This window comes from Dermacentor andersoni, chromosome 1 (assembly GCF_023375885.2).
Source record: "Dermacentor andersoni chromosome 1, qqDerAnde1_hic_scaffold, whole genome shotgun sequence".
NCBI classification, from domain to species: Eukaryota; Metazoa; Arthropoda; class Arachnida; order Ixodida; family Ixodidae; genus Dermacentor; species Dermacentor andersoni.
The window spans coordinates 170620301-170646216 of NC_092814.1; the positions used below are offsets into that span (position 1 = coordinate 170620301).

Below are 25916 nucleotides of genomic sequence, written 5' to 3' on the forward strand. Positions count from 1 at the left end.
TAGTTACTAGCGCTGACAAGACTAACAAAAAAAAGGTGGGACAGGCTCTGTCCTATCCCACTTTTTTTCCCACGTTAGTCTTGTTAGCGCTATAGTAACTATGTCACAGTATGTAGCAAGCTATCAAACGAAGAGAGTACGCTAGGGAATGAAGCAAGCTCACCTTTGTTTAAAGCTTAGAACTGCTTCTATCTTTGTTCAAAACATTAAAGGTAGGATAAAGTGGCAGGAAAGGGCATGAAAATCTTCTAATATGAATTTGTATCGTGAACTAGCAGTATACCTGTCACCGATCTACAGCTTGGCAGGGACGGACTCATATGGATAATCCTAGAAGGGAGAGGCGGAACCTCTATTACGAATTAATTAATTAATTACTTTTTCCCTGCTGTCGCCACACAGCGGGATTTTTAAACAGTCAAATAAAATAAATATACATTCTTGCAGTGTTCATGTAAAGTTTGTCCCCTACGAAAGGCTGAATACATTAAACTTTGTTTTTAAAATGACATTAATTGTGTGTAAGCGGAGGAGCATGTTATGAAAAGTTCTTTTTTTCTAATGCCCTTGAAGATTAACTGACACACACACACGCATGTCAAAAATATTAATATTTAGATTTATGTTTTTTTGGATTCCGCAACTAATAAAGAAGCTTCTCGCCAAACTTTGTTGCTATCTGAGCTGCAGAAAAGAAGAAAATTATTATTTTTTCACATGACAGCTATGCGCGCTAGCTGTTAAAAGCGCTTGTGAATGCTGAATTGTCAAAGCCTGACTGCATAGCACAAGAGACACTGGACGTAGATTGAATGTCCTCGTTCAGAAGATAGTTCTTTGTGTTTTTTAGCTATCGGAAAATTATTGAGGCTGCAGCATAACATGCAGAAAAAGTGCCAGGAAAGAAAGTAATATTTTCGGCTGTGGCAAGGCGGGATTGATTAGCAAGCCGAAACTAAAACTTGGTTTCATAGAAAAACAACAAAAATGGCAAAGAATAACTCACAGCCGTGTAGATTGACTGGTAAACTGGTTAACCAACATAGAAACTCAGATTTGTGGGTTACAATCTATATACAATCAGTGAATAGTCGGAGTACAATCAGCATAAAGACCTGGATGATGCCAACAATCCGTCGGTACCAAGAACGTCCTGTCCAGCCTTCAGTATAGACATTGCCATAGAGCTACAAACCAGAGCTCTTTGAACGATGTCCGAGATTGCAGAATGCAAACTCAATGTATTAGTGTGGAAGAGGCACCCAAAGATGGAGTTTTGCATTCCTGGGAACATCGGAGACTGCAGTAGCATAGGAACGTCGGCTGTGCTAGAGTTCAATGAGGGTACATGTAACATCAAGAGAATGCTTGATGAGCTGGAGCTGGATTATGGAATTCAAATGAGGAGGCATCTCTAGCAAGCAACTAAGGAAAGCATTTCACAGGCACAGACCAGGACGCTTGACAGTTCTAAAGCAGAAAAGCAGAAGATGACTTGAAGCAGTTGTCACTGAGCAGTGTCGTGTTGAAGAAGGCCCAACTATTGTAGTACATGCCTTTGATTAATTACTTTTCACCATAAAGTAAAGTAGCCATCTGTTCCTGCCATCTTTGAAAAGATTTTTCTCAGTTTGCACTTTTTGACTAAGCAACACCATTAGGAAAACTATCGTTTATAAGTTGCTTTGGCAGAAGCGGTATTAAAGTGGTTTCTAGAGTTACATTTTGTAAGAAAGAAGATAAGATATTTTATGGTCTCTAAAATTTTTCTAACACAATGAAAATATCAGATATTTGTGATATGATGTTAACAAAATAAACCAGGTTGGTTTTCAAGTGACTTCATTATGCACAAATGTCACAGATAAATGGCTGCATGCTCCTTGCACTATCGGCCACCTAGAAGGTATGTATTCTAGAATAATGAATATAGCTCCAGTATTTTTGAAATGATAGCTTTCCTAAGCTGACACACTCAACTGCTCAATAGGATGACCGCAGTGCATCAGCTAACCTTCTGTTGCCTTAAGAGCTATTCTTCTTGGGTATTCATATCAATCGCGGATGAAAAATGTGTTTAATTGTGCTGTTTTCTTTATTTACTTGCCTGGCTACATCACGAAAATAAACTTGTTGCAAGTTCAGCGCTCTGTCTATCTGCTTCTCTTGTTTTTTATTGTCCCAGATAATGAGCTGCTTCTATCAGATTATTCTAATTGTCAAGATGTCAATAGGGAGTTGTATAGAGAATTTTAAGAGACACCAAAATGAGATATTTTCAAAAATCAAGGTACACATCGTGCATTAATTTTTTCTGGTGAAGAGCGAAAACTAGGGGTGTGCGAAGTGAAATTTCAGCTCGAATCGAATTCGAATCGAATAGTGCCGAATAGTGGCCAGAAATATTGAATATCGAATCGAATATCGAATACAAAATATTTTATTGAAAATTTACAGAAAGAACAAAGAAATGATGTCTGCTCATGTCCTCGAGCACACAAAGCGGTGAGTGACTGTTACCGCAAGGCTACAAATTGTCATGAAGAAACACAAGCTGTTCCACATGACCTGGCTTCAGGCTCCCTCGCCGCGATGTTGCGGTGTTTCCTGGAGTTGAAAACATGCGTTCACTGGGCACCCCTGTAGCAGGGATGGGAAGGTATCGCAAAGTAATTTTGGAGATTCCTGGATACAGTGAAGCTCCATGCTCTTTCCAATATTTCAAAAATCATCCTTTCTTGGGATCAGCGGCTCATTGAAGTATTTTTCAACTTCCTGACTATAAGGTGTGGGCTCATTGTGCTGGTTCTTTTTTGACGCCAGCAGTTCGACAGTCTCCCAGACTGTTCCCTGGCCTTCTTTGCTTGCGGCATGACTTGTCGATGGCTTCGGATTTTGAAAGTGCTGCGATAGAGGGTGAATTCATGCGGGCGTGTCGACCAGTAATTTCGGCTGCCAGCAGTTCAGCAGCCTGTGATTGATTGAATGAATTTGTGCATAAAATAGATTTAAACCTCGGATCACATAGTGTTGCGAGCATCAGTTCCCTTCGTTCTGCATAAAGAGGGAACCGTGACTCCAAGCTCTTCAGCAAGTTCTTAGCAAACAAAGCTGCTTCGTCTTCAATATTGGTGTGCCTCTTAAGGATTTGTTCTGTCCCGTAAAGAAATGGCACAATTGATGGTATAGTTCCATACTTCTGGCCGCTAAGATCTGTAGTTGCATCTGCAATAGGCTGCAGGATCTGCACTAAGCTTGCAGCAACATTCCACTCACTTGTGGAAAGGCAGCTCATACTTGTTTCTGATGTTGCTATTTCGAGTGAGACAGCGTCTCTTAACTGCACCAAGCGGCTCAGCATTGCGTGTTCACTGTTCCAACGCGTGTCCACATCTCGAATGAGGCCTATACTTGGCAGCTCCATGCACTTCTGGCTGTCCTTGAGCCGGTGAGTTGCCTGAGCGCTGTGTTTATAGTGCCCCACTGGCTCGAGCGGCTCGCTTGGCCTGGTAGCCGCCGAGACAGCTAACTCCCGCGCACTGTCTGGAAAGATCCAGAAATTGACGCGGCTACATGCGGCTACCATGGACGCATCCACCCGTCTGCCGGGGCCAGACGAATGTGCGAGGGGGAACTCGCCCTTTCCGCAAGCCTTCGCTGTGCTGTCAGCAGATGAGTCATGTTGATTCCTGATCCGGGTGCAACCCAATATAAGCGCGCGGCGACGGTAGTTAAGACAGGATGTGAAGGAAGATGTTTCTGTAAAAGTGTTTTACGGCACTTGCGACATACGCGACCGAACTACGCAAAAGTCCGTGCCTTTGCTTCGGAAGCGAAGTTGTGAAGTGCTTGACAGTTTTCTCATATGTGCTTTTTTTAAGCGCGAAAATGGCATAATCACCTTTAATATAAACATGCGCTCGCTTTTGAACCAGAATACCGGTTAAACTTTTAACGAAAGGCCTACTGTAACGACGTTAGAATTAGTTTTAACCACACCACCCTAACCAAGTTGCACCATTGGCCTTTGTCGCATTTTAGATATTCGTCCTGTCGAATTATTCGAAACTTCGAATACTAGCTATTCGAAAATCGAATCGAATTATTCGATTCGAACTCAGAACTCGAATATTCGCGCACCCCTAGTGAAAGCCCACGAAATATGAAAAATGCCTTGTGACTATATGCACATGCGCACACGGAATAGCAGCGTCACCAAAAAGACTCCGAAGGAGAACAAGCTGTTCATCTAGGGCTCGCCGCTCAGGGCAGCGTGTTTCCTAGACGTTGGTATGCAATAACTGCCGGAAGCTGTTGACGCATTGTGGAAATAACACACGTGCTGTTATCGTTACCACTCAGCGCAGTAACAGATCTTCTGGTCGGGTCTCTACCGCTCCGCGCGTAGTTATGTCGCAACTTGCGAATTGTGTCAGCGCCGGAAGAAACCTCCCCAGCCACCTGTCGGACAACTCCATCCAATTGAAGTTCCCCCTGAACCGCACTTTCGCGTAGGCCTTGACCTGCTTGGCCCTTTTCCGACGACGACTGGAGGGAATAAGTGGATCGACGTCGCCACTGATTACGCGACACGCTACGCGATAACAAAGGCGTTGCCGACTAGTTGCGCAACAGACGTCGCCGATTTTCTTTTCCACGACGTTATTCTCCACCACGGTGCACCTCGACAGTTATTTACAGACTGCGGCCGCTCATTCTTGTCTCGAGTTGTCGACGACCTCTTCCGCTCTTGTGCCACTGAGCACAAGCTGTCCACCTCCACCGCCTACCACCCAACGGTCTTACGGAACGTCTCAACCGAACAATCACATTGATGCTGTCGATGTATGTACGCCTCCAACAATCACCGCGACTGGGACGCCACGCTGGCCTACGTGACGTTCGCGTATAACTCGTCCCGACATGACACCACAGGATATTAACGCTTTTATCTTTTGTATTGTCGGGACCCCACATTGCCTTTTGACACCATCCTCCCTACTGTGCCACGTGTTGCAACTGAGTACCCTCGTGAAGTCATCGATCGCGCTCACATGGCACGTCAAGTCGGCCGATCTCGTTTATTAGCCTCGCAGCATATACAAAAAGAGCGTTATGACCGGTGCCATCGCGATTTTAAGTTCGCGCCAAGGGCTTGGGTGCTCCTTTGGTCACCATGTCGTCGGTTTGGCCTCTCCCAGAAGCTTCTCTCTCGCTAGTCTTCTGTCAAGTTAACGACGTCAAATACGAGATTTCGCCGCTCCAGTTTGATGCATCCTAAAGTCGGATGCCTGTTGACGTCGTCGACGTTTTGCGGCTGAAGCCATACTTCGCTCGCAATTCTTCGGCTACCATGCGCCGAGACGGCACTTCACCACCCGAAAGTCCTGTTACGGAAGGATGAAAGAAGAGAGGAAGAAGATCGCGGGACGCTGGCTGCTTGGCTGCTGCGTGTTGTTGGTGGTCAGTTATCTTAACTTCTTGGACTCATATATATATATATATATTGTGGACGAACGGGATCGTGAGAAGACAGCATTCGTGACACCAGACGGACTATACGAATTCAAGGTACTTCCTTTCGGCCTCTTTTCCGCACCTGCCACCTTTCAGCGTATGATGGACACTGTGCTCTCTGGGTTAAAGTGGCAGTCCTGTCTGGTTTATCTTGACGATGTCGTGATTTTTTCTACCACCTTTTCTCAGCATGTGGAACGACTAAGGACTGTGCTCAAAGCTATTAGTTCAGCAGGGCTGACGATAAAGCCACAAAAATGTCACCTGGGCTTCCATGAGCTCCTTTTCCTCGGCCATGTGATTAGCTCCGAAGGCATCCGTCCTGACCCTGAGAAGACCGCAGCAGTAGAAAAGTTTCCTAGACCAACCGACAAAAAGGTCGTTCGGCGATTCCTAGGACTTTGTGCCTATTACAGGCGTTTCGTCAAAAATTTTTCGAAGATTGCCGAGCCGTTAACGCGATTAACGAAAGAAGATATGCCTTTCGTATGGCACAGTGAACAAGAAGATGCATTTAATGAGCTGCGACGGCGACTTCAAAACCACCCAGTCCTTGCGCACTTTGATGAGGAAGCAGAAACAGACATCCACACAGACGCCAGCAATTTAGGACTCGGTGCCGTCCTCGTTCAATGGCAAAACGGCGAGGAAAGAGTGATTGCATACGCTAGCCGCACTCTTTCGAGGGCTGAAACCAACTATTCAGCCACAGAAAAAGAATGCCTCGCAGTAATATGGGCCATAGGAAAATTCCGACCATACTTATACGGTAGACCGTTCCGAGCAATCAGTGACCATCACTCATTGTGCTGGCTTGCAAACCTGAAAGATCCTTCTGGACGACTTGCTAGATGGAGTCTGAGGCTGCAGGAATACGACATAACGGTCGTGTACAAGTCAGGTCGCAAGCACAGTGACGCTGTTTGTTTATCACGTGCTCCAATCGAATCTGCTCCTGTGAAAGATGGACACGAATTTCCGTTTCTTGGAGCCGTGACCACATCTGAGGTGGCCAAACACCAGCAGTCTGACGCCGAGTTGCTTCTACTCATCAGGCACCTCGAGGGACACCCCGTCCATGTTCCGCGAGTTTTCTGCCGGGGATTGTCATCGTATGTAATGAGAAATGGCGTCCTGTACAAAAGAAATTTTGAGCACAGCACAGAAAAATTTCTACTCGTCGTTCCTTCAGCTTTGCGATCGGAAATCTTAGAAGCCTGTCACGATGACCCATCAGCAGGACACCTCGGAGTGAGCAGAACGTTCGCCCGAATTCATGCTAAGTACTACTGGCCAAAGCTATTGAATTCAGTACAGCATTATGTACGAACATGTCGGGATTGCCAAAGACACAAAACGCCTCCATTAAAACCCGCAGGCCTCCTTCAACCAATAGAACCCCCAGGAGCCCCGTTCGAACAAGTAGGAATGGAATTGCTTGGTCTCTTCCCGACATCGTCATCAGGGAAACGATGGATTGTTGTAGCGACCGATTACCTAACCCGATATGCCGAGACATCCTCTCTAATAAGTGCAACGGCCGTTGAAGAGGCTGAATTCTTTGTCACCAAGATAGTATTACGACACGGTGCCCCTGCAATTATTATCACGGACCGAGGAACTTCGTTCACAGCCGATTTGACGCAATCCATCATGAAATTGACTAATACCAGCCACAGGAAAACAACTGCCTATCACCCTCAAACAAATGGGTTAACCGAGCGATTGAACAGGACGCTGACCGATATGTTGTCAATTTACGTAGACTTAGAGCACCGTACAAGATCCTACCCTATGCGACATTCGCCTACAATACCGCATTGCAAGAGACCACTCAAGTAACGCCATTCCAACTTGTTTTTGGTAGAACAGTTACCACACCCTTGGATGCAATGCTGCCTGTCAGCGACAGTACAGAACAGAACCCTGACATCAGTCACTTTACACAGAGGGCCGAAGAAGCACGTCAGCTGGCGGGACATCGCATTCAACAAAGGCAGCGCATCGACGCGGACCTTTACAACCTGCGGCGAAGGGAAGTCGAGTATGCACCAGGCGACAGAGTATGGGTGTGGACCCCCGTGCGGACGCGCGGCCTGTCCGAAAAGCTTTTGCGCCGTTATTTCGGCCCTTACCGAGTACTTCGCCGCATCAGTCCCCTGAACTACGAAGTTACGCCAGAAGGACAAGTGAGCTCATCACGATGCCGGCGTTGCACAGAAACTGTACATGTGGTCAGACTGAAGCCATATTATGACAGGCAGTGAATATTCGACCAAACTTCTTTTCTGTGCCATATACCACTTTAGTATGGACAACTGCTTGTGAACAATTTCGTCGCTTTACGCATCGGGACGATGCGTTTTGGAGGGGGGATAATGATACAAGGCAGAAACATTCAAACAACGCGCGCAGGTTCGTGCGCCCCCTCAAGACGACAACGGCGTTGTTGCATATGGGTCGCAAGCCCCAAGGGTAGCGTTGGCCTGGCGGCCTGGGGCACAACTGGAAGCATCCGAAGGTCCTGGCAAAGCATGAGTCGACTGTTAACAGAACAACTTGTTTAATCTAGCACCTCAAAGGAGCGGCCGGTCATGTCGACCGAAGTGGAGAGACGGGAGAGCACGTTACTCGACGGAAGAAATCGGAGCCTCTCTCTTGGCGTCCGGGGTCAGCTGCTTTTATACTCTCGGAGTCGAGGGCAAGAAGGAACGCCTCGTCAGAGGCGCACGTGACGGCGGGGCACGGACACGCTGAGAGACACGTTGAGACGAGTGTAGTGACGCATCCGCCGGGCCGGCGCCGGTCAGACCTCCTCGCTTCACACTTGGGGAGCTCCTCTCCCCGGCTGCCGCGCTTTGACAAGCGTGGGCACCAATATGCACACACACACACACGCACACACGAATACACGTGGCATTGAAACATGCCTGGACGCGCTTGGCGGGGAGGCGTTGCGGCAGCGCTGAACGGGCCAAAATGTCCGCCGCTTTGAATGAAGCCCCGGCGTCCGTTGCATCCGCGCCGGCTATACCGCGCGTCGTAGGCGAAACGTAACAGACCGCCCCGCCGGGGGAAGGAGATCCCGATGGTCAGGGGACTGCATCCGCTGTCCGGAGGGATGTCGCTCGATGATGCTCATAACCGAAGTCGGTCGTCCCTCGGCGTTTCTTGAGCGCAGCGCACAGAGAAGGCCTCGTTCTCACGTTCAGGTTCACACAGGACACTGCAAAGTGACTTCGGGAGAGTTGCCATTTTTCTCTCGTTCCCAGCAAGCGTTAGAACTACGCCGAAACTCAACCGCTCAGTCAGCAAGCACGAAACAACCCTCACTAAGCCATGCCAGGCTCTTTCCCCTTTTATACTACTGCCTAGTTCCTTACAATAGTCTAGCAGCACCCAGAACACGTCCACAAATTGGAACATTGCACTAGAAAGCACGTCATCACTTTGAAACACTAAACAAAAGCAATATGTTAAAAATCCTGCCTCAGGAAGAAAAACATCAGTAACAAACAACTCTGAGGCTGATTCCTAGGTTAGGGGCTTCGACTTAAGCCATCGGCGTTACCGTTGAGACTCCCCTTTTTGTAACGCACCTCAAAGGAATATTGTTGCAAAGCGAGGCTCCAGCGCAGGAGGCGGCCATTTGTGGAAGAGATGGTCTGCAGCCATTGGAGAGGGCAGTGATCCGTCTCGAAGCATGCGAAGCGGAGATCGCAGCGAGCGACCGTACACTAGCTCAGCTGGCGAAAACCCCGTAGCCGCATGCGGCGCGGTCCTCAATGCAAACATCACCCCAGGCAGACACAGCTCCCAGTCAGTTTGTTGTGCAAAACACAATGCTCTCAACACGCGCTTCATGACGGAGTGGAGCTTCTCAACGGAATTCGACTGTGGGTGGTACACTGAGCTGTGTAACAGCTTTACCCCACACCTTTCGAGAAAAGTTGTCGTCAAAGCGCTAGTAAACACTGTGCCCTGATCTGATTGGATTTCCGCAGGAAAACCAACTCGCGCAAATATGGACAGTAGTGCATTGACTATCTCAACTGAGCTTAGTTCTTTAAGCGGCACTGCTTCAGGGAACTTTGTCGCTGGGCAGATCACAGTCAAAATGTGTCTGTACCCCGTGGTTGTTACCGGCAGAGGTCCCACTGTATCAATAACGAGCCGTCTAAAAGGCTCCGTAATGATAGGTACCAACTTCAACGGCGCCCTCGATTTGTCCCCTGGTATGCCCACCCGCCGACAGGTGTCACATGTCCTCACAAAGCGGTCTGCGTCCCGAAAACACCCTGGCCAATAGTACTCTTGCAAGAGACGGTCCTTAGTTTTCTTAACTCCTAGGTGTCCGGACCACGAACCCCCATGCGACAAGCGCAACAGATCCTGACGGTAGCACTGAGGCACGATCAGCTGATCGAACTCCACTCCCCTGCGGTCTAGATACTTCCGGTACAGGACCCCACCTCTTTCCACAAAGCGAGCATTTTTCTTGGCGATACCTTCCTTGACATTGCAGCGTATGTTTTCTAGGCTGCCATCCTTTTTTTGCTCGGCTATCAAAGCTGACCGGCTGACTTTTAGCAACCTATTAAGTCCGTCTGACGTAGGCGCGATGATCAAATCTGCAGATAGCTCTTCTAACTTTCCCGTGTCGGGCATTTCCTCTCCAGTATCTGGTGCCTTCAACGCTACAGGCTCAATTTTATTCAGTTCGGACGTGCTCTGAATATCAGCTTGCTGCGCCTCTGACCCTTTCTCATTGTTCGACAACGTCGGCCCCGCAACTATCGCCTTTGCAGCGAGCTCCCGAACTTTCGATCTGGTTAAGGCCTGAACGCTAGCCTCACCAAACAAAAGCCCCTTCTCGCGCAGGAGGTGATCGGACCTGTTCGAAAATAGGTACGGGTACTGGGGGGGCAGCATAGATGACACTGCGGCCTCCGTCTCAAGCGCTCCGAAAGGTCCTTCAATAAGCACTTTTGCTACGGGCAGACACACGCTATGAGCTTCCACGGCTTGCTTGAGCCATGCGCACTCACCCGTGAACATATCGGGTTCTACGTAAGAGGGGTGAACTACATCCATTGTAGCTGCGGAATCGCGAAGCACTCGGCACTCTTTTCCGTTCACGAGGAGGTCTCGCATGTAAGGCTCGAGAAGCTTCATGTTCTGGTCAGTGCTGCATAATGACAAAAACACGACTTTTGTTTTTGTTTCCGGACACTGCGCCGAAAAGTGACCCGGCTTCTGGCACGTATAACACACGCGCGCTTGCCTCGTCTCGAACCGCTTTCTGCGTTCGGCTTCGGCTGCCGCCGTCTCATTACGTTCGGTCGGACTTTCACTCGCATCCGCACTACGTGTGTCCCCCCTTGCTCTCATGGGTCTGAACTTCGGCCTCTCAAACTTGGAGCCAAATTCACCCTTTTGACCGTCCATAGCTCCGCGAGCCCGACGCGTCACAAGCTCCTCGGCTAGTTCGGTGGCTTTAGCCACCGTACTAACGTCTGGCCTATCCAAGACCCAGTACCGCACGTTCTCAGGTAACCGACTATAAAACTGTTCCAGCCCGAAACACTGCAGAACTTTCTCGTGGTCACCAAACGCTTTCTCTTCTTTGAGCCACTCCTGCATGTTTGACATTAGCCTGTAGGCAAACACTGTATATGACTCACTTCTGCCTTTCTCATTTTCCCGAAACTTCCGACGGAACGCCTCCGCTGACAGCCTGTACTTTTTTAGCAGACTCGATTTCACTTTGTCGAAATCCTCTGCCTCCTCTCTATTCAAGCGAGCGACTACGTCGGCCGCCTCGCCGGGTAACAAAGTGATCAAGCGCTGTGGCCACGTTTCCCGAGAGAACCCCTGCTTCTCGCACGTTCGCTCAAAGTTAACCAGGAACAAACCAATGTCGTCTCCAAGCTTAAACGGCCGCATCAGGTCAGTCATTTTGAACGATACTCGTTCTCCTGCACCGTGTGCCTGACTTCCATTACGAGCGCGTTCCATCTCTACCTCGAGACGCTTCATTTCCAAAGCGTGTTGACGGTCGCGCTCTTTTTCTTTCTCTTGTTGCTCTCGCTCTTTCTGTTTCTCTTTTTGCTCTTTAAGGTCGCGCTCCTGTCTTTTTGCCCTCTCCTCAATGGTCTCAAGGCATTCCGACAGCTCGTCATCCTTAGCTTCTAACTCAAGAATAGCCCTCAGCAGTTCTGGTTTTCTGAGTTTGTCTGAGACATCCAGACCCAACTCCCTTGCAAGCTCCAGCAATTTCGGTTTGCGCAACGACTTCAAATCCATGGCTGCTCTGAATGCTGCTTTCTCTACTGCCTACTATTGTCTTGCCGCAAACTAACCCGGCAGCAACGACAACCACAATTACCAGCTCTGTTTCTGACACTAACAAAAGCCTGGCAAAACTCAGAAGAAGAAAGTCCCGCACTCACCAAACCTCGCAGCCAAGAATTCAGCGCAGTCGTTCCGCTGCAGGCAACCAGTCATTACACAGGGCTCGTTGCACTGCTCCCGGATGGTCGTTGTGCTGCTCATCATACAGTCAACCGCATATCTTCGCTGCTGGCCTCCGTTGTCGCGATCTCACCGCTGGCAAACAGTTGTTGCAATCTCACCGCTGGCACCAGTTGTTGCACTTGGGTCGCAAGCCCCAAGGGTAGCGTTGGCCTGGCGGCCTGGGGCACAACTGGAAGCATCCGAAGGTCCTGGCAAAGCATGAGTCGACTGCTAACAGAACTTGTTTATTCTAGCATCGCAAAAGAGCGGCCGGTCATGTCGACCGAAGTGGAGAGACGGGAGAGCACGTTACTCGACGGAAGAAATCGGAGCCTCTCTCTTGGCGTCCGGGGGCAGCTGCTTTTATACTCTCGGAGTCGAGGGCAAGAAGGAACGCCTCGTCAGAGGCGCACGTGACGGCGGGGCACGGACACGCTGAGAGACACGTTGAGACGAGTGTAGTGACGCATCCGCCGGGCCGGCGCCGGTCAGACCTCCTCGCTTCACACTTGGGGAGCTCCTCTCCCCGGCTGCCGCGCTTTGACAAGCGTGGGCACCAACATGCACACACACACACACACACACGCACACACGAATACACGTGGCATTGAAACATGCCTGGACGCGCTTGGCGGGGAGGCGTTGCGGCAGCGCTGAACGGGCCAAAATGTCCGCCGCTTTGAATGAAGCCCCGGCGTCCGTTGCATCCGCGCCGGCTATACCGCGCGTCGTAGGCGAAACGTAACAGCGTATTGGAGGAAAAGACGACGAAATAATGGCACGTGTTTTCGCCGCACGCACTAGCATCGCAGGTGGCCGTTGTCGGCGTCTACAAGAAGAAGACGAGGTGAAGCGACGCTCGAGAGAGAAGAAGAGGGCCTTCCTGATCTTTCGTTTAGAACGCGGCAGTGCTTTTTATTTACCGCCAGGGCACAAGTTCGCCCACAATAAATAGTTTTATCTGAATTCCCTTAACTGTCCGTTACAATATATATACACACACACATATATATATATATATATATATATATATATATATATATATTGTAAATATACTATATATATCCTCCACTCTATATCCCAATATCCCCGTAACATTAGTATAAGCTCCTACTAATCAGTTTCAATGTTCTTAAATATAATTTTGGCAATGTGAGTGCAGCATTGTGAGTGCTAGTCATTTGTTGAGTGTTAACACCCTTTACTCAATACTTTTGTTTTAGTGAAGTTAAATTTTCAAGAATTTGTTTTGCTGAAGTTCTCCAGCTGTTTCTTTTCTTTTTTTGCTTTTTTTTTTACAACCAGGTGTAACCTATTAGCATAGAGTTGGAACTTGCTGTGAATATTTTTATACATGTGCCTGGCGAGGTGTCAATCATTTTTATTATAAAGGTTTATCAGTTGTATAAAAAAGTAACGTTAATGTTGCATTGTGAGTCTCATTTGTGTACTTTGCCTAGTGCTTACTGAACTCACTTTTTTCGTGTAGCCATTGCAGGATTCGCAGTAATTCATAATGATCAAAATAGAGATATGCGATTTTGTGAGCACAGTTTTCACATTTTGATGAGCGCTAGAACTATATATAATAAGATAGATGAATCATGAGTGTTTCAATTTATATTATGACATATACATGTTTGCTTGTTAACAAAACAGTTCAAGCAAGTTCACCAGGTACTTGCCGGCAAACTGGTAACTGTGGCATTAATGTACCTCAGCAGATGTACCATCGATGAACAATGAAATGCAAACAGCGGAGCGTGTGGCTGAATCATAATTAAGGGCACAGTGCATGTCGTTGGCTACATGCGTGGGCATGTGGCCAACGTGCACAGTGCAGCGCTGCTCGCCCTACTGCGATAAACATCAGCCGTATTTTGTCCGAAAGTTTTCTCATCAACGCCGCAGCAGTGCCATTCCCACCTGGCAGTACACTGGTATGGTGGCTAGCGCCACCGCCGCATCTGTAGCGTGATATAGCTGGCACGTGCCCAGTTTCCTAACGTGCTTTGTTTTGCTTTTGCTTTCACCGTCAAAGCTGCTAATGCCTAATAGTAATTTCAATAGCACCAAAAATGTAAGAACAGTGCTAGCCACCTTAAAGGGCCCCTCACCCGGTCTGGCCTATCTGAGCGGACAAGCGCGGAGCATACATTACGCAATAATGATCGTGTCTGCAAAGTATTAGATCGCTACGCGCCGCGGAAAGATATGAAATTTCAAACCGAACACCGTTTTTCCTTCTTCTCACGGCCTCCACGCTCCAAGCCGGACGGTGACGTAATCGTGCCCCTGCGCCCACGTAGTCGTGTCCGCAGTGTGACATTGCTCGTGGTGACACGTGACTTCGAGAATTATTCAAGACATCTGTTATCTGACCTCTCTGTACCGACGTGGGAGCGGCCCGCATCAGTCCCAGACTGATCCCTCAGGACCTAAATAAAGTTATTCATACCATACCATACCATCTGTTATCTGTGCGATCTGTTGCTTGATTCGACGAATTGAAGTTTAGAGAAATAATAAAACAGACAAACGGAATCTCTGCGTGTTTTTTGTTTTACTTCGCACCAAAATTAGAGAGATGTACTTCCGCTTCGTCTGCTTGTTCCCACGGTCGTGCGGTCACGTGCGCAGGTACCAAAACTATGCCATTTTCTACCGTGTTAAAGCGCGTGATCATGCTCTGCGATCCGTTTGTTCTGCCTAAGTATCCGTGTAGCACTGAATTATACAGCTAGTCATGTTTCCTTGTGCACAGCGCGGAAAATCGTGCGCTGCGCGAACGAGACAACAGCTCTCGCGGGACGCCGTCGGCGCAAGTGCGCAGCGCCAAAAAAAAAAGCAAGGAGAAAAAAAAATGAAGGCGGGGCCTGTGACGTATGCGTCACGCGATCCTCGAGGTCCGGTATGGGAGAACGTAGGGAAGGAATTTTGCTTGCGTATGCTAGACGGGGCGAGTGGGGAGAGCGTCTTGCTTGGCAGTGGAGCCCGCCTGCTGAAATCATGGGTTCGCGGCACTGAAATATTTCTATCTCGGCTATTAATGAGCCGATTTGCAAAATTTTGTGGGAGAACGATCCCTAGAGGACACGTAACAATTTCCAGTGTATAACCAAAATTCGCTATGGGGCCTGGTGAAGGGCCCTTTAGCAGTAGTCGCAAGTAGGAATGGCACTGGAGTGGCGGGGAGAGTACAAGCTTCAAACAAAATACAGGTGACGTAATCGCATTAGGACAAGTAGCCCCGCACTCCGCGTCGAACACGCATGCACGTGCACTTGTACAATGATGGCTGGCTGACGCTGCACACTGCGCTTTCAGTTATGTTTCGGCCACACACTCTGCTGCTCGCATTTCAGTTATATTCGGTAGTACATCTGCTGTGGCACTTGCCCAAATGCAGCTCATTATGGCGTGAACAGGAAGGATCCATTAGATGTTCTATGAATCTCTTGCATGCCTAAAATGAACACCTCTTAGTGGTCGCTTATGTCCAGCTGCGATATCATTTCAAAGTTATAGCAACGTGACCCGTATGGAACTTAGATTATCCATGGTAGGTATTTGTAATGTTGTTTGGAGGAATATAGATATCTATGGGATGCGTGCAATGTGTAAAACATGATGTTCTATGGACATCTATGGGTCATGAATGGTTATCTGGGTTAACGTGGGCTCAAGTGAAGTAGACTGTTCAAATGGTCTTCAGAAAAGTGTGTTGGACAGCCAGAGCGTGCAGTCCTTGATGTCGAAATTTCCACACCGAAACCAGTCAAATAATTTGCTTGCTGCCCTTTCAACAACGGCACCCTTTTCATATATCTAGCTACCAATTTGTGCTGTAGCCTCTGTGGCTGAGCATTCCTGATTAAACTTGTACAGAAGAAGGTGTTGAATAAGTTGTCTTTTTGTGTCTACTTGTCAGTCCATTATTCAGGGCATAATAAAGAATACTTAAACTCGTAGAACAACAAAACTCCACAATGCCTGTTTTAAACTGTTTTTTTTTTTTTACTCTTTATCGTTCAATTGTTCTGTCCATTTCTTTGCTTGTCACAGGGTTCATTTATTGCGCGGTCACACGTTTTATCAGTTTTTTAGGTGAGTGACGATTAGAGATTTTAGTTTTGACGCAGACGGTGTACTTAGACGCCCTTTCTTCATGTTTTTCTGTGTTATTCGTTGGTCATTATTCCTATAGTCGTGCGGGTTTTATCAATGACTGGGCCTTAGGCGTTTGAATGGTGCTATGTTTTGGATAGTTGATAGTGAAGCGTAGACGGTATTTGTTATGTCTCGTTTTTTCTTCCCTTGGTTTGGTAAAGACTGCTTGATGAATTGCTTCCCGTGCTGCTCCACGTGTGGTTCTTGTTTACTCATTTGATCTTTTGTGCCAGATATGATTCCTGAGTGGTCGATGGATTGCTGTATTGTACTTCTAACGTTTCGTCTGTGATTCGGCTTGATTGACCTACATAATGCAGGTTTGTGGCGGAAATAAACTTAGTTGTGCGTGGCGCCGGTCCTGTCGTTTGTGTCCTTCTTCAGTCCTTGTCTTTTGCGCCTTGCCTTTACTCATTCAAGACTAAAACTACCTCTTAATGGCTACTTCTGTCAGAACTTAGGTCACCTCTTTTGTCTTGTGCATTATTATACTTCCCTGGGCTACTGCCGACAGTGGGTCTGTGGGTATGCAGCATGTAGTACAGCGGAAAAGGAGAAGGACAAACTTCTTTAGACACACTTACGTTCCCTCGAGGACTAGGAGTCGCTTTGAGATATTTGTTGATGCGTTCGATTTCTTCTTTGGGCCCCGCCATAATCGTAGTGCCGCTGTCAACGACTGCTTCAGATGAGCTGGTCACGATTGACTTGCTTCCTACCTGGAGACTGACATATAAAGGTGTCGATGTGATCATCGAAAAGTTGGTCATTCTTGCTTACTTACCGTATACTTGCAAAAAAATATTGCCGTGAACGAAAGTAACGGACCCCTGCCAGTGCGCTGCATTATCGTGCCATGTAACTCCGTTTCGTACTTCGCAGCCGACGCTGTGGAAGCTATACGCAAAAAAAGTCCTAGTTTCGCCCGAAATGTGAAGTATCGACTGCGATATCAAATTAGTGGACAGCTATACGAAGTAAGGATAGTAGATTTATCGGCCGTATAAACTTGTAAACCCATATGCATACTATACTCGTGGACAACTTTCTGTGGCATTGAAGGGAAAGCTATAGGGGCGCGTGGCTGCTGCACATGTGTTACCGCGCCAAGTAGTCCGGCAGCTTTCGACAGTGCTTTTGCTTCCTCGGAACAGGCGCTGAATCTACACAGCTTCCATGTGTGACGGTTTCGCATTTCCCCTGACGCGGAAGAGAAAAGCCTAAAAAAAAAAAGAAATTGAGTTTTACCCGAAGGCGAAGCATTGAAAGCGACAGCATGATTTAGCGTTGCCCTGATGGCGTCTCAGGAGGTTGGCGTGATGAGCGTGCTGGTAGCGTTGCAGGTGTCAGCCCTCAATGGCGCACGAGATGGGATTTACATAACGAAAAGCACAAAGACGCTGCTCGGCGCCGTCGGCGCTCTCGGTGCGTTCCAGTCTGACCTTGGCTGAGCTTGAAGGTTAGACATGGGTTAGATTTACGGAACCAAGCGTTTTCTTGGTTTGTACCTGGAGTAGTATAGAGCTATCGCTCTAAGTAAACCTTCACCCTCAGTGGCGTGTTCTGTCTTATTTAACTTTTGCTAATAATGTGTTTAGGTTTTCTCTTCCCCAGCCTAAACTAACGTGGATTAATACGCGGAGCACTTTTCAGAAGCGCTCTCACTTGTTCGCGTTTTGCCTCCGTAGCTTTTCCTTCGTAGCCACAGAAAGTTGTCCGCGAGCATACATTAAATTAACAAGCATGGTGTCACGCGCGCGCAAGCCAACATGAACACGTCTCACTCGATGACCGCGGAAACTTGCTGTCAAAACGCTGCACTGAGGAAACGCGGCAGCAGCAGCGGGCGAATTTACCTTCGTGCAGCCGCTCGCATCAACGCGAACTATGCCTTAAAAACACAGCGCAGCGCGGGCTCTGTATCCATCGCAGATGGCCTTCAAGATACAGCGGCCCGGCCAGGAGCGCGCGGCCGCCTGGGCCACCCGTAGTAGAACATGTCGCTCCACTAGTTCACTGGTAAATAGGTTTAGATCAGCGACGCCTCTTATGTAATGTACATCATATTTTGCGGCATAAAAACATGAGACTTAATTTGGATTTAGATCAAATTACATGAGGCGTACCTGCATCTTTCATTGATGCGATGTGCTGTTTTTTGGTTGCGGATGATAGCACTGAGATAAATCTGTCTAGCAGTGTTGCCTGTTCTCTATGAAACAGCCTAATTGGCCTGCTGGGCTTTTCCAGAAGTGCCTGAGCACCGCCAGCGGCAGCTGCAGGCAGTATGAGAAGTCGTAGCGCCGGCCGCCGCGGGCCGTTGGAGACTCTCCTCTTCGCCTTGCCTGCAGCGTGCGCGCGGAGCGCGGCCCTGGCTCTCCCTTCTCCCACAATGCCTTGCACCTAACCACCAGCCCACGAGTGGACGTTGCGGCCGCCGCGAGCGGTGCGCGCATTTCTGGAAAGGTCCATTGGGCTCGCCTGGTGTCGAGACCCACGCAGCTGGGCATATACGGGGTGTCCCAGCTAACTGTAGCCAGTGTTTAAAAATATAGGAATGCCGTGTATATGGACAGAACCAAGGTAATGTTGTTTGCCGTCGCTTGGAGATACTCAGCTTTTTCTTATTCTGTATAACTATATAATTAGTCCTAATTAATTAATCAACTTTTCAAATATTATAATTAGAAGAAAAGTGTCAATGAGAATATTGTAGAGCGACTTGAAAAACTCCTGATACAGCTTTCTGTTCCTCAATACGTGCTACATAAAAGTGTTTTCCCGAGCGTGAAAGAAGCCCGCAAATGCACGCAAAATTGCCGCGAGACTGGCCGCTCGAGGCACTTGGCGTATATTAGAGGAATTCATTCACGCTCGGAAAAACACCTTCATGTAGCGCGCATTGAGCAACAGAAAGCTGTATTGGGAGTTTTCATGTCGCTCTACAATATTGTCATTGACACTTTTAAACTGAATATAATATTTGAGAAGCTGATTAATTAACGAGGATTAATTCTCTGATTAGGCGGAATGAAAAAAAAATAATCGGACCATCTCCAAGCGACGGCAAACAACATTACCTTGGTTCTGTCCAGCTACGTGGTATTCCCATATTTTTAATCGCTGGCTACAGTTAGCTGGGAAATTCGCTCCGGACTCCACGTGACATGGTTCAGCAATGGAGGTCCCCTTGGATGTCCCTGCATCGCTCCACTGGTCTTTCAGCAGCACTGAGGGAGGAGGGACGTCAGTTGCCAGGCGAATTCAGGTGGTGCACGCGTGGGATGCGCTAGCGTCGGCGCGCTGCTGCACGGGCGAAAGCACGCCAAGCTTCTTCAAGCGAACAAAATTCAAAAGGGAACAATAATCCTTCTCCGAAAACACACAATTTTGACAGTAAATCAGGCGATGCTCTTCAGCTTATAGCTGCAGCCGGCTTATCAGCGTGCGTGCAGTGCGCCGATTTCCGATCGGATGTCATGGCTTTCAAGCCAGGTGTGCCGTGCTCGCTCCCCAGCTCGGAACGCGCCGTGATACAGTATGCTAGCCTAGCAGCGGAGCCGTGCAAAGGCCGCGGGGGTAAAGACAACGCCAATTCAGTTGTAATTGCCAGGTATGCGAACGGCCTGCTCAACCAGGCTCTTCCGACGTGGATCAAAGCCAAAACTGTCAAAACGAGTTCTCCGCGCTGATGTTTGTATCACGTCATGCCCCCTCGTCGGGGCAAAGTGATTTTGCGTGGCGCAGTGAAACATATCGGTAACATAGGCGCGCCAGCCGTGACCGACGCAGCCGCTACTTCGAGACATCGTCGAGCCATACTTCTCAGGCAGCGATATGGGCTCATGTAGAACTCGCCATTAGCGTGCAGTGCGTAGGACAGAGCGAACTGTCATGGCGGCGTACATGACGCGATGATGCAATTCGGCACGTGCCCCCAGGAGTCCGTTACTTGTGGTCACGACGATAACTGCGCAAGTAAAAAGGTCATGTGAACATCAGTCTCTAAGCACAGTAAACGATTGTTGCAATGAATTCATCGGAACTGTAATAATACTTTTTTGTAATAAGCATTTCGGAAAGTAAGAGGAAACGCACCAGAGCACAGTGTAAAGTGATTTAAACAGACAAAGGAACAATGGGTTGCAAACCAAAACGAACATTCCTTCAAAGACAAATACGTATGGGTATATCGTGCTACCTTCGGATTGATGACACACACACACACACACACACACACACACACACACACACACACACACACACACACACACACACACACACACACACACACACACACACACACACACACACACACACACACACACACACACACACACACACACACACACACACACACACACACACACACACACACACACACACACACACACACACACACACACACACACACACACACACACACACACACACACACACACACACACACACACACACACACACACACACACACACACACACACACACACACACACACACACACACACACACACACACACACACACACACACACACACACACACACACACACACACACACACACACACACACACACACACACACACACACACACACACACACACACACACACACACACACACACACACACACACACACACACACACACACACACACACACACACACACACACACACACACACACACACACACACACACACACACACACACACACACACACACACACACACACACACACACACACACACACACACACACACACACACACACACACACACACACACACACACACACACACACACACACACACACACACACACACACACACACACACACACACACACACACACACACACACACACACACACACACACACACACACACACACACACACACACACACACACACACACACACACACACACACACACACACACACACACACACACACACACACACACACACACACACACACACACACACACACACACACACACACACACACACACACACACACACACACACACACACACACACACACACACACACACACACACACACACACACACACACACACACACACACACACACACACACACACACACACACACACACACACACACACACACACACACACACACACACACACACACACACACACACACACACACACACACACACACACACACACACACACACACACACACACACACACACACACACACACACACACACACACACACACACACACACACACACACACACACACACACACACACACACACACACACACACACACACACACACACACACACACACACACACACACACACACACACACACACACACACACACACACACACACACACACACACACACACACACACACACACACACACACACACACACACACACACACACACACACACACACACACACACACACACACACACACACACACACACACACACACACACACACACACACACACACACACACACACACACACACACACACACACACACACACACACACACACACACACACACACACACACACACACACACACACACACACACACACACACACACACACACACACACACACACACACACACAGGTGTCTTCGATTTGGTTATACTTTCTGCACTAGTTCAAGCAGTGCAGCACTTTCTTTTTCCTTTGTACCCATGCTTGGTACAGTGCCGGTGCAGCGTGCACTGCACCAGCACTGCACGAGTGGCCGGCACTCGCTGGACAGGAGGTGCAGCCAAAGTGCAGCAGCCGATCTAGCTTCGAGCAGGCGACTGCGGCCTGCTTTTGACGTTGTGTCAATGGCGTTCAGCGAAATCTTCTTGCTGTACACAACGCCAACTGCTCGTTTCTAACACAACGAAGCGGCTATCTGTTTACGAAGCGACAGGCAAGTGAAATTATTTAGGCGGGCTCACAAAATGCATGCGTAGCGAGTTTCTATCAGAAACCTTTCGTCCTGCTTCTCGCCGTTATCCATGCTGTCGGGGCTCATTCCACGAAAAAAACATATTCTGTCAAAAATATTTTTTTCTCTCTTTGGCGCCACTGCAGATGGTTAGGGTTTCACGCTTCTTTTCTAGGAGCTGCCGACCAGCAAGCAGACGTGGCCGCCGTCAAGTAAACGCCGACTGCCGCAAAGCCCGACCACGTGTGTGTGCGCACAGTACAGTTACAATGAAAACAATCCTCGAACCATGGGGAGCAGCGTCGAGGCAGAAAACGTACGGGGAACGCTGTGGTGACGAGAGAAGGCGCTACGACAGTAAGGATGCGATGTGCCAAGCGCGTCGAGCAGACGACCATTATGTGTTAGCACGTATTTTTATAGTAATTTTGGAGAGAGAGAGAGAGAGATCTATTTACAGAAAGACAGAGAGCTCAGCCTGAGCTATAACTTGCTCTGGCCTGCTACTGTACACTGGGGAAAAGGGACCGGCAGGAAAAGGGCTGATGAATGACGATGAGGAAGGAGGTGCGTATACACAAGTTCACAGCGTTGTGGCATCTCTATAGCCCTGCGTGGAGAAAGGCTATAGCGGCACTTGTTATCAGGGCTGCACTGTTTGCATTAGGCCAAGGACCTAAAAGAAACTCGTCTGATAGCTGCCCGTTATCAACGTTTGCAATGGAAGAGACCAGTTGTCGTTCTTGCGCCTACGCGGGACAAACGCAAAATATATGATCAAGCGTTTCTGGTGCCTTACAGTATTCACAGTTTTGTCTACTATCACTGCAACCTATTAGATGTCTATAACGGTTGGTGAATACGACACCAAGGCGAATCCGGTGCACCATGCTTGTTCGGCTTCTTTTGAGCTGGTGTGGCATACGAAATTTCGTTTCCTGGTCCCATTTATGTACTCGCTTGTGTCGTCGATCTGGTTGGGACCAGTTTTCCAGCGTACGGTTGCGTATTACGCAACGAAGTAGGGCGTTTGTGTCTATTCGTGAGAACGAAATGAGTACTTCAGAAGCATTATGTAAAGCAGTTTTCGTTTTAACGTCTGCCTGTTCGTTCCCTATCACGCCACAGTGGGAAGGTATCCACTGAAAGGTGACATTGTGGCCATTTCTATTTGCGTGGTCGAAATGCTTTGTAATTTCTGTAACCATTGAATAATACGGGCCTCGACTGAGGACACAGTCAATCGTTTGAAGAGCTGGCCTGAAATCGCGGAATATCGTCCATATGTGAGGAGGCTCCTCGGAGAGAAATCGAAGTGCCTCACGGATAGCAACAAGTTCTGCGGCAGTTGATGTTGACCTATGGTTTAGTTTAAACCACCGAGTGATGATCATATGTGGGATGACGAAGGCTGCAGTGAAGGCATATGGCGTGACAGAGCCATCTGTATACATATGTACAGTATCTCCGTATTCTACAGAAATGGGAAGCAGGGTAAGTTGCTTGAGGTTAATGGATGCAACGGATGACTTTTCGTAATTCCAGGAATCTGCAGTATAACGAAAGGCTTAGGCAGGACCCACGGGGGTATTCTCGGAATACAGGCGGAAGAAAATCTTGACGGCTGAATATTCTGATGACGCGATAGAGTCCTTGAAAAGCTGGAACCTGGGTGGGTGGCAGGGAGCGATGACAAAGGATGGTGCCTGTGTCGGGTCAACACGCGAAGGTACATTCGAAGAGGAGGAGGAGTAGATTTTAATGAAGAGAAAGGAGGAGAGGTCGGCCTGGAGAGCGTGTCTCAAGCCTGCTACTCGTCACTGGGGAAAGGGGAAGTGGGAAATACAGGGAAAGGTAGGTGGTGGGTGATTATGTTATGGTACAATGAGCTACTATATACACGTTGTCCAAATATGCGGATGCGTACTGTAGACGCAATACATGCAAGAGTAATCTTGTCCACACAAAAAGTTATCGCGCAACCACATTTTGCACTGACTGCACGTCTCACATGTTCTAGTGGCGATCGTCTAAACCAGTCTCACGTAGAGAGTTCAAAAGTGACTTTATGACATGTTGGGCACAGCCAAGTCTTCCCGCGCCCAAACGCTTTTCTTCCGAAAAGGGGAGGGAGTCCAAGCAGTCAACAGTAGACTTGAGTGTTCTTCGTTCGGCCGCATATTGAGTGCTTGTCCCGTGCTTGTCCAATCTTGTGAAGGTATCGGTGAGTGTATGACACACCCAGCCGTAATCGATGGATGAGTGTTTCCTGGTCTCTCCACGACCGAAGTGGAAGCCGGAATCGTAAACCAGCGTCAAGTCTATGGAGGCGCTCTTGCTGATGTTCGGGATTATCCCAATGTCGCGCCATAGAAATTTTGATGGAGTTAGGGAGCAAGGCCTGGATGTCATACCAGGAAAAAAGAATTTTTATGTTTCCGTCAGTGTGTGCCTTTTTTTCTTCCGCGTCAGCCTGTTCATTTCCAGCTATTTCACAATGGCTAGGAATCCACTGCAGCACGATGGTATGCCCGGAATGAGACGCCTCAGCAAGCAGAGATATCATAAACCAGAGGACTATATGCGGCTCTGTCATTCATATAATTGCTGATGAGTTGCAGTTCTGGTTTTGAGTCGCAGAACACTGTCCACTTCTGGAGGCTTTGTTGCAGTATGCAGCGAATTGCTTCTCGAACTCCGGTCAACTCAGCTGCTGTAGACGACATTCTGTGTCCTATCTTGAACCATTGCGCAATCCCCATTCCAGGTACCATGTAAGCCACCGCGGAAGAGGTCTGTCTCACAGAACTATCTGCAGAAACATGTTCGGTATAGCCATACACGTAATCAATGTATGATAACGCGAAATGCTTGAGCCTAGCAAGCGGCATTTTCGACTTCTTCGTTATTCCGGGTATTAAGAGTCTCACCGTTGGCTTTTCTATCATCCAGAGTGGAATTTCGGGTATGCCATGCGGTTCGAAGTCCGATGGCAATAAGTCTTGCTGTGACAACACGGCTTCTGAGTAGGCAGTGACAGGTCGTATACTTGTGACGTTCGTCAGTGGATGATTCCTGTGTCTAGTCAGTAGCCTTAGATGCACTCCCAATGGTTCATGTTGCAGATAAAGTCGAGTTGGGCACGCACGTGCCTCTGCAATAGTGCCCCAAATAGACGCACATCATGGAAGTCCTAGGCAAATTCTCAGTTCGCGAGCCTGAGCACTTTCAAGTGTGCGTACAGCAGTTGTATTAACCCGAGAAAGTATTGACGCACTGTAGCGAGGCAGCCAACAAAAAGTGCCTGGTAGAGCTGCAGAAGAGATGATTTGGATGGCCCCCATGATTTTCCAGACATATGTCGAATGATTTGAGTAAAGCTGTCCAGCTTATTTCGTAATGCAGAGATGTGCTTCGGCCAAGATAAGTCACAGTCGATGATGACTTCGAGAAACTTAGTGGGTTACCGAAGGTATAATCTTCCCATCAATCATAGCGGCGTAGCAGGCCATTGACCTCCGTGTAAATGCCATGCTTACACTTTTTGTTGGTGAGAGCTGCAGTCCGCGACTGTTTAGGTGTGTCGACGTTATTGACATCGCGCGCTGCAGCTTAGTTTGCACTTGCAAGCGCGTTCAGCTCGTGGTCCATATACAGATGTCATCTGCGTACACAGAGACCGAGACTGTGCCTGCGTGTTCTTTGACCAGTCCCCCCCCAATGCGAACGACATTAAATAAAGTTGGGCTCCGTGCACCTCCTTGAGGCATCCCA

The 25916-nt window shown here is 48.3% G+C and overlaps 1 protein-coding gene across 3 annotated transcripts in view; it reads right to left on the reverse strand.

The window, feature by feature from the left end:
- Nucleotides 1-25916, reverse strand: part of LOC126547402 (lysosomal aspartic protease-like) — a 114598-nt gene that overhangs the window by 40338 nt on the left and 48344 nt on the right. For all 3 annotated transcript variants that reach the window (XM_055062741.2, XM_055062740.2, XM_050195388.3), the window contains exon 5: nucleotides 16788-16929. In XM_055062741.2, the coding sequence (XP_054918716.1) occupies nucleotides 16788-16929 (142 nt within the window). The remainder of the gene's footprint in view (nucleotides 1-16787; nucleotides 16930-25916) is intronic.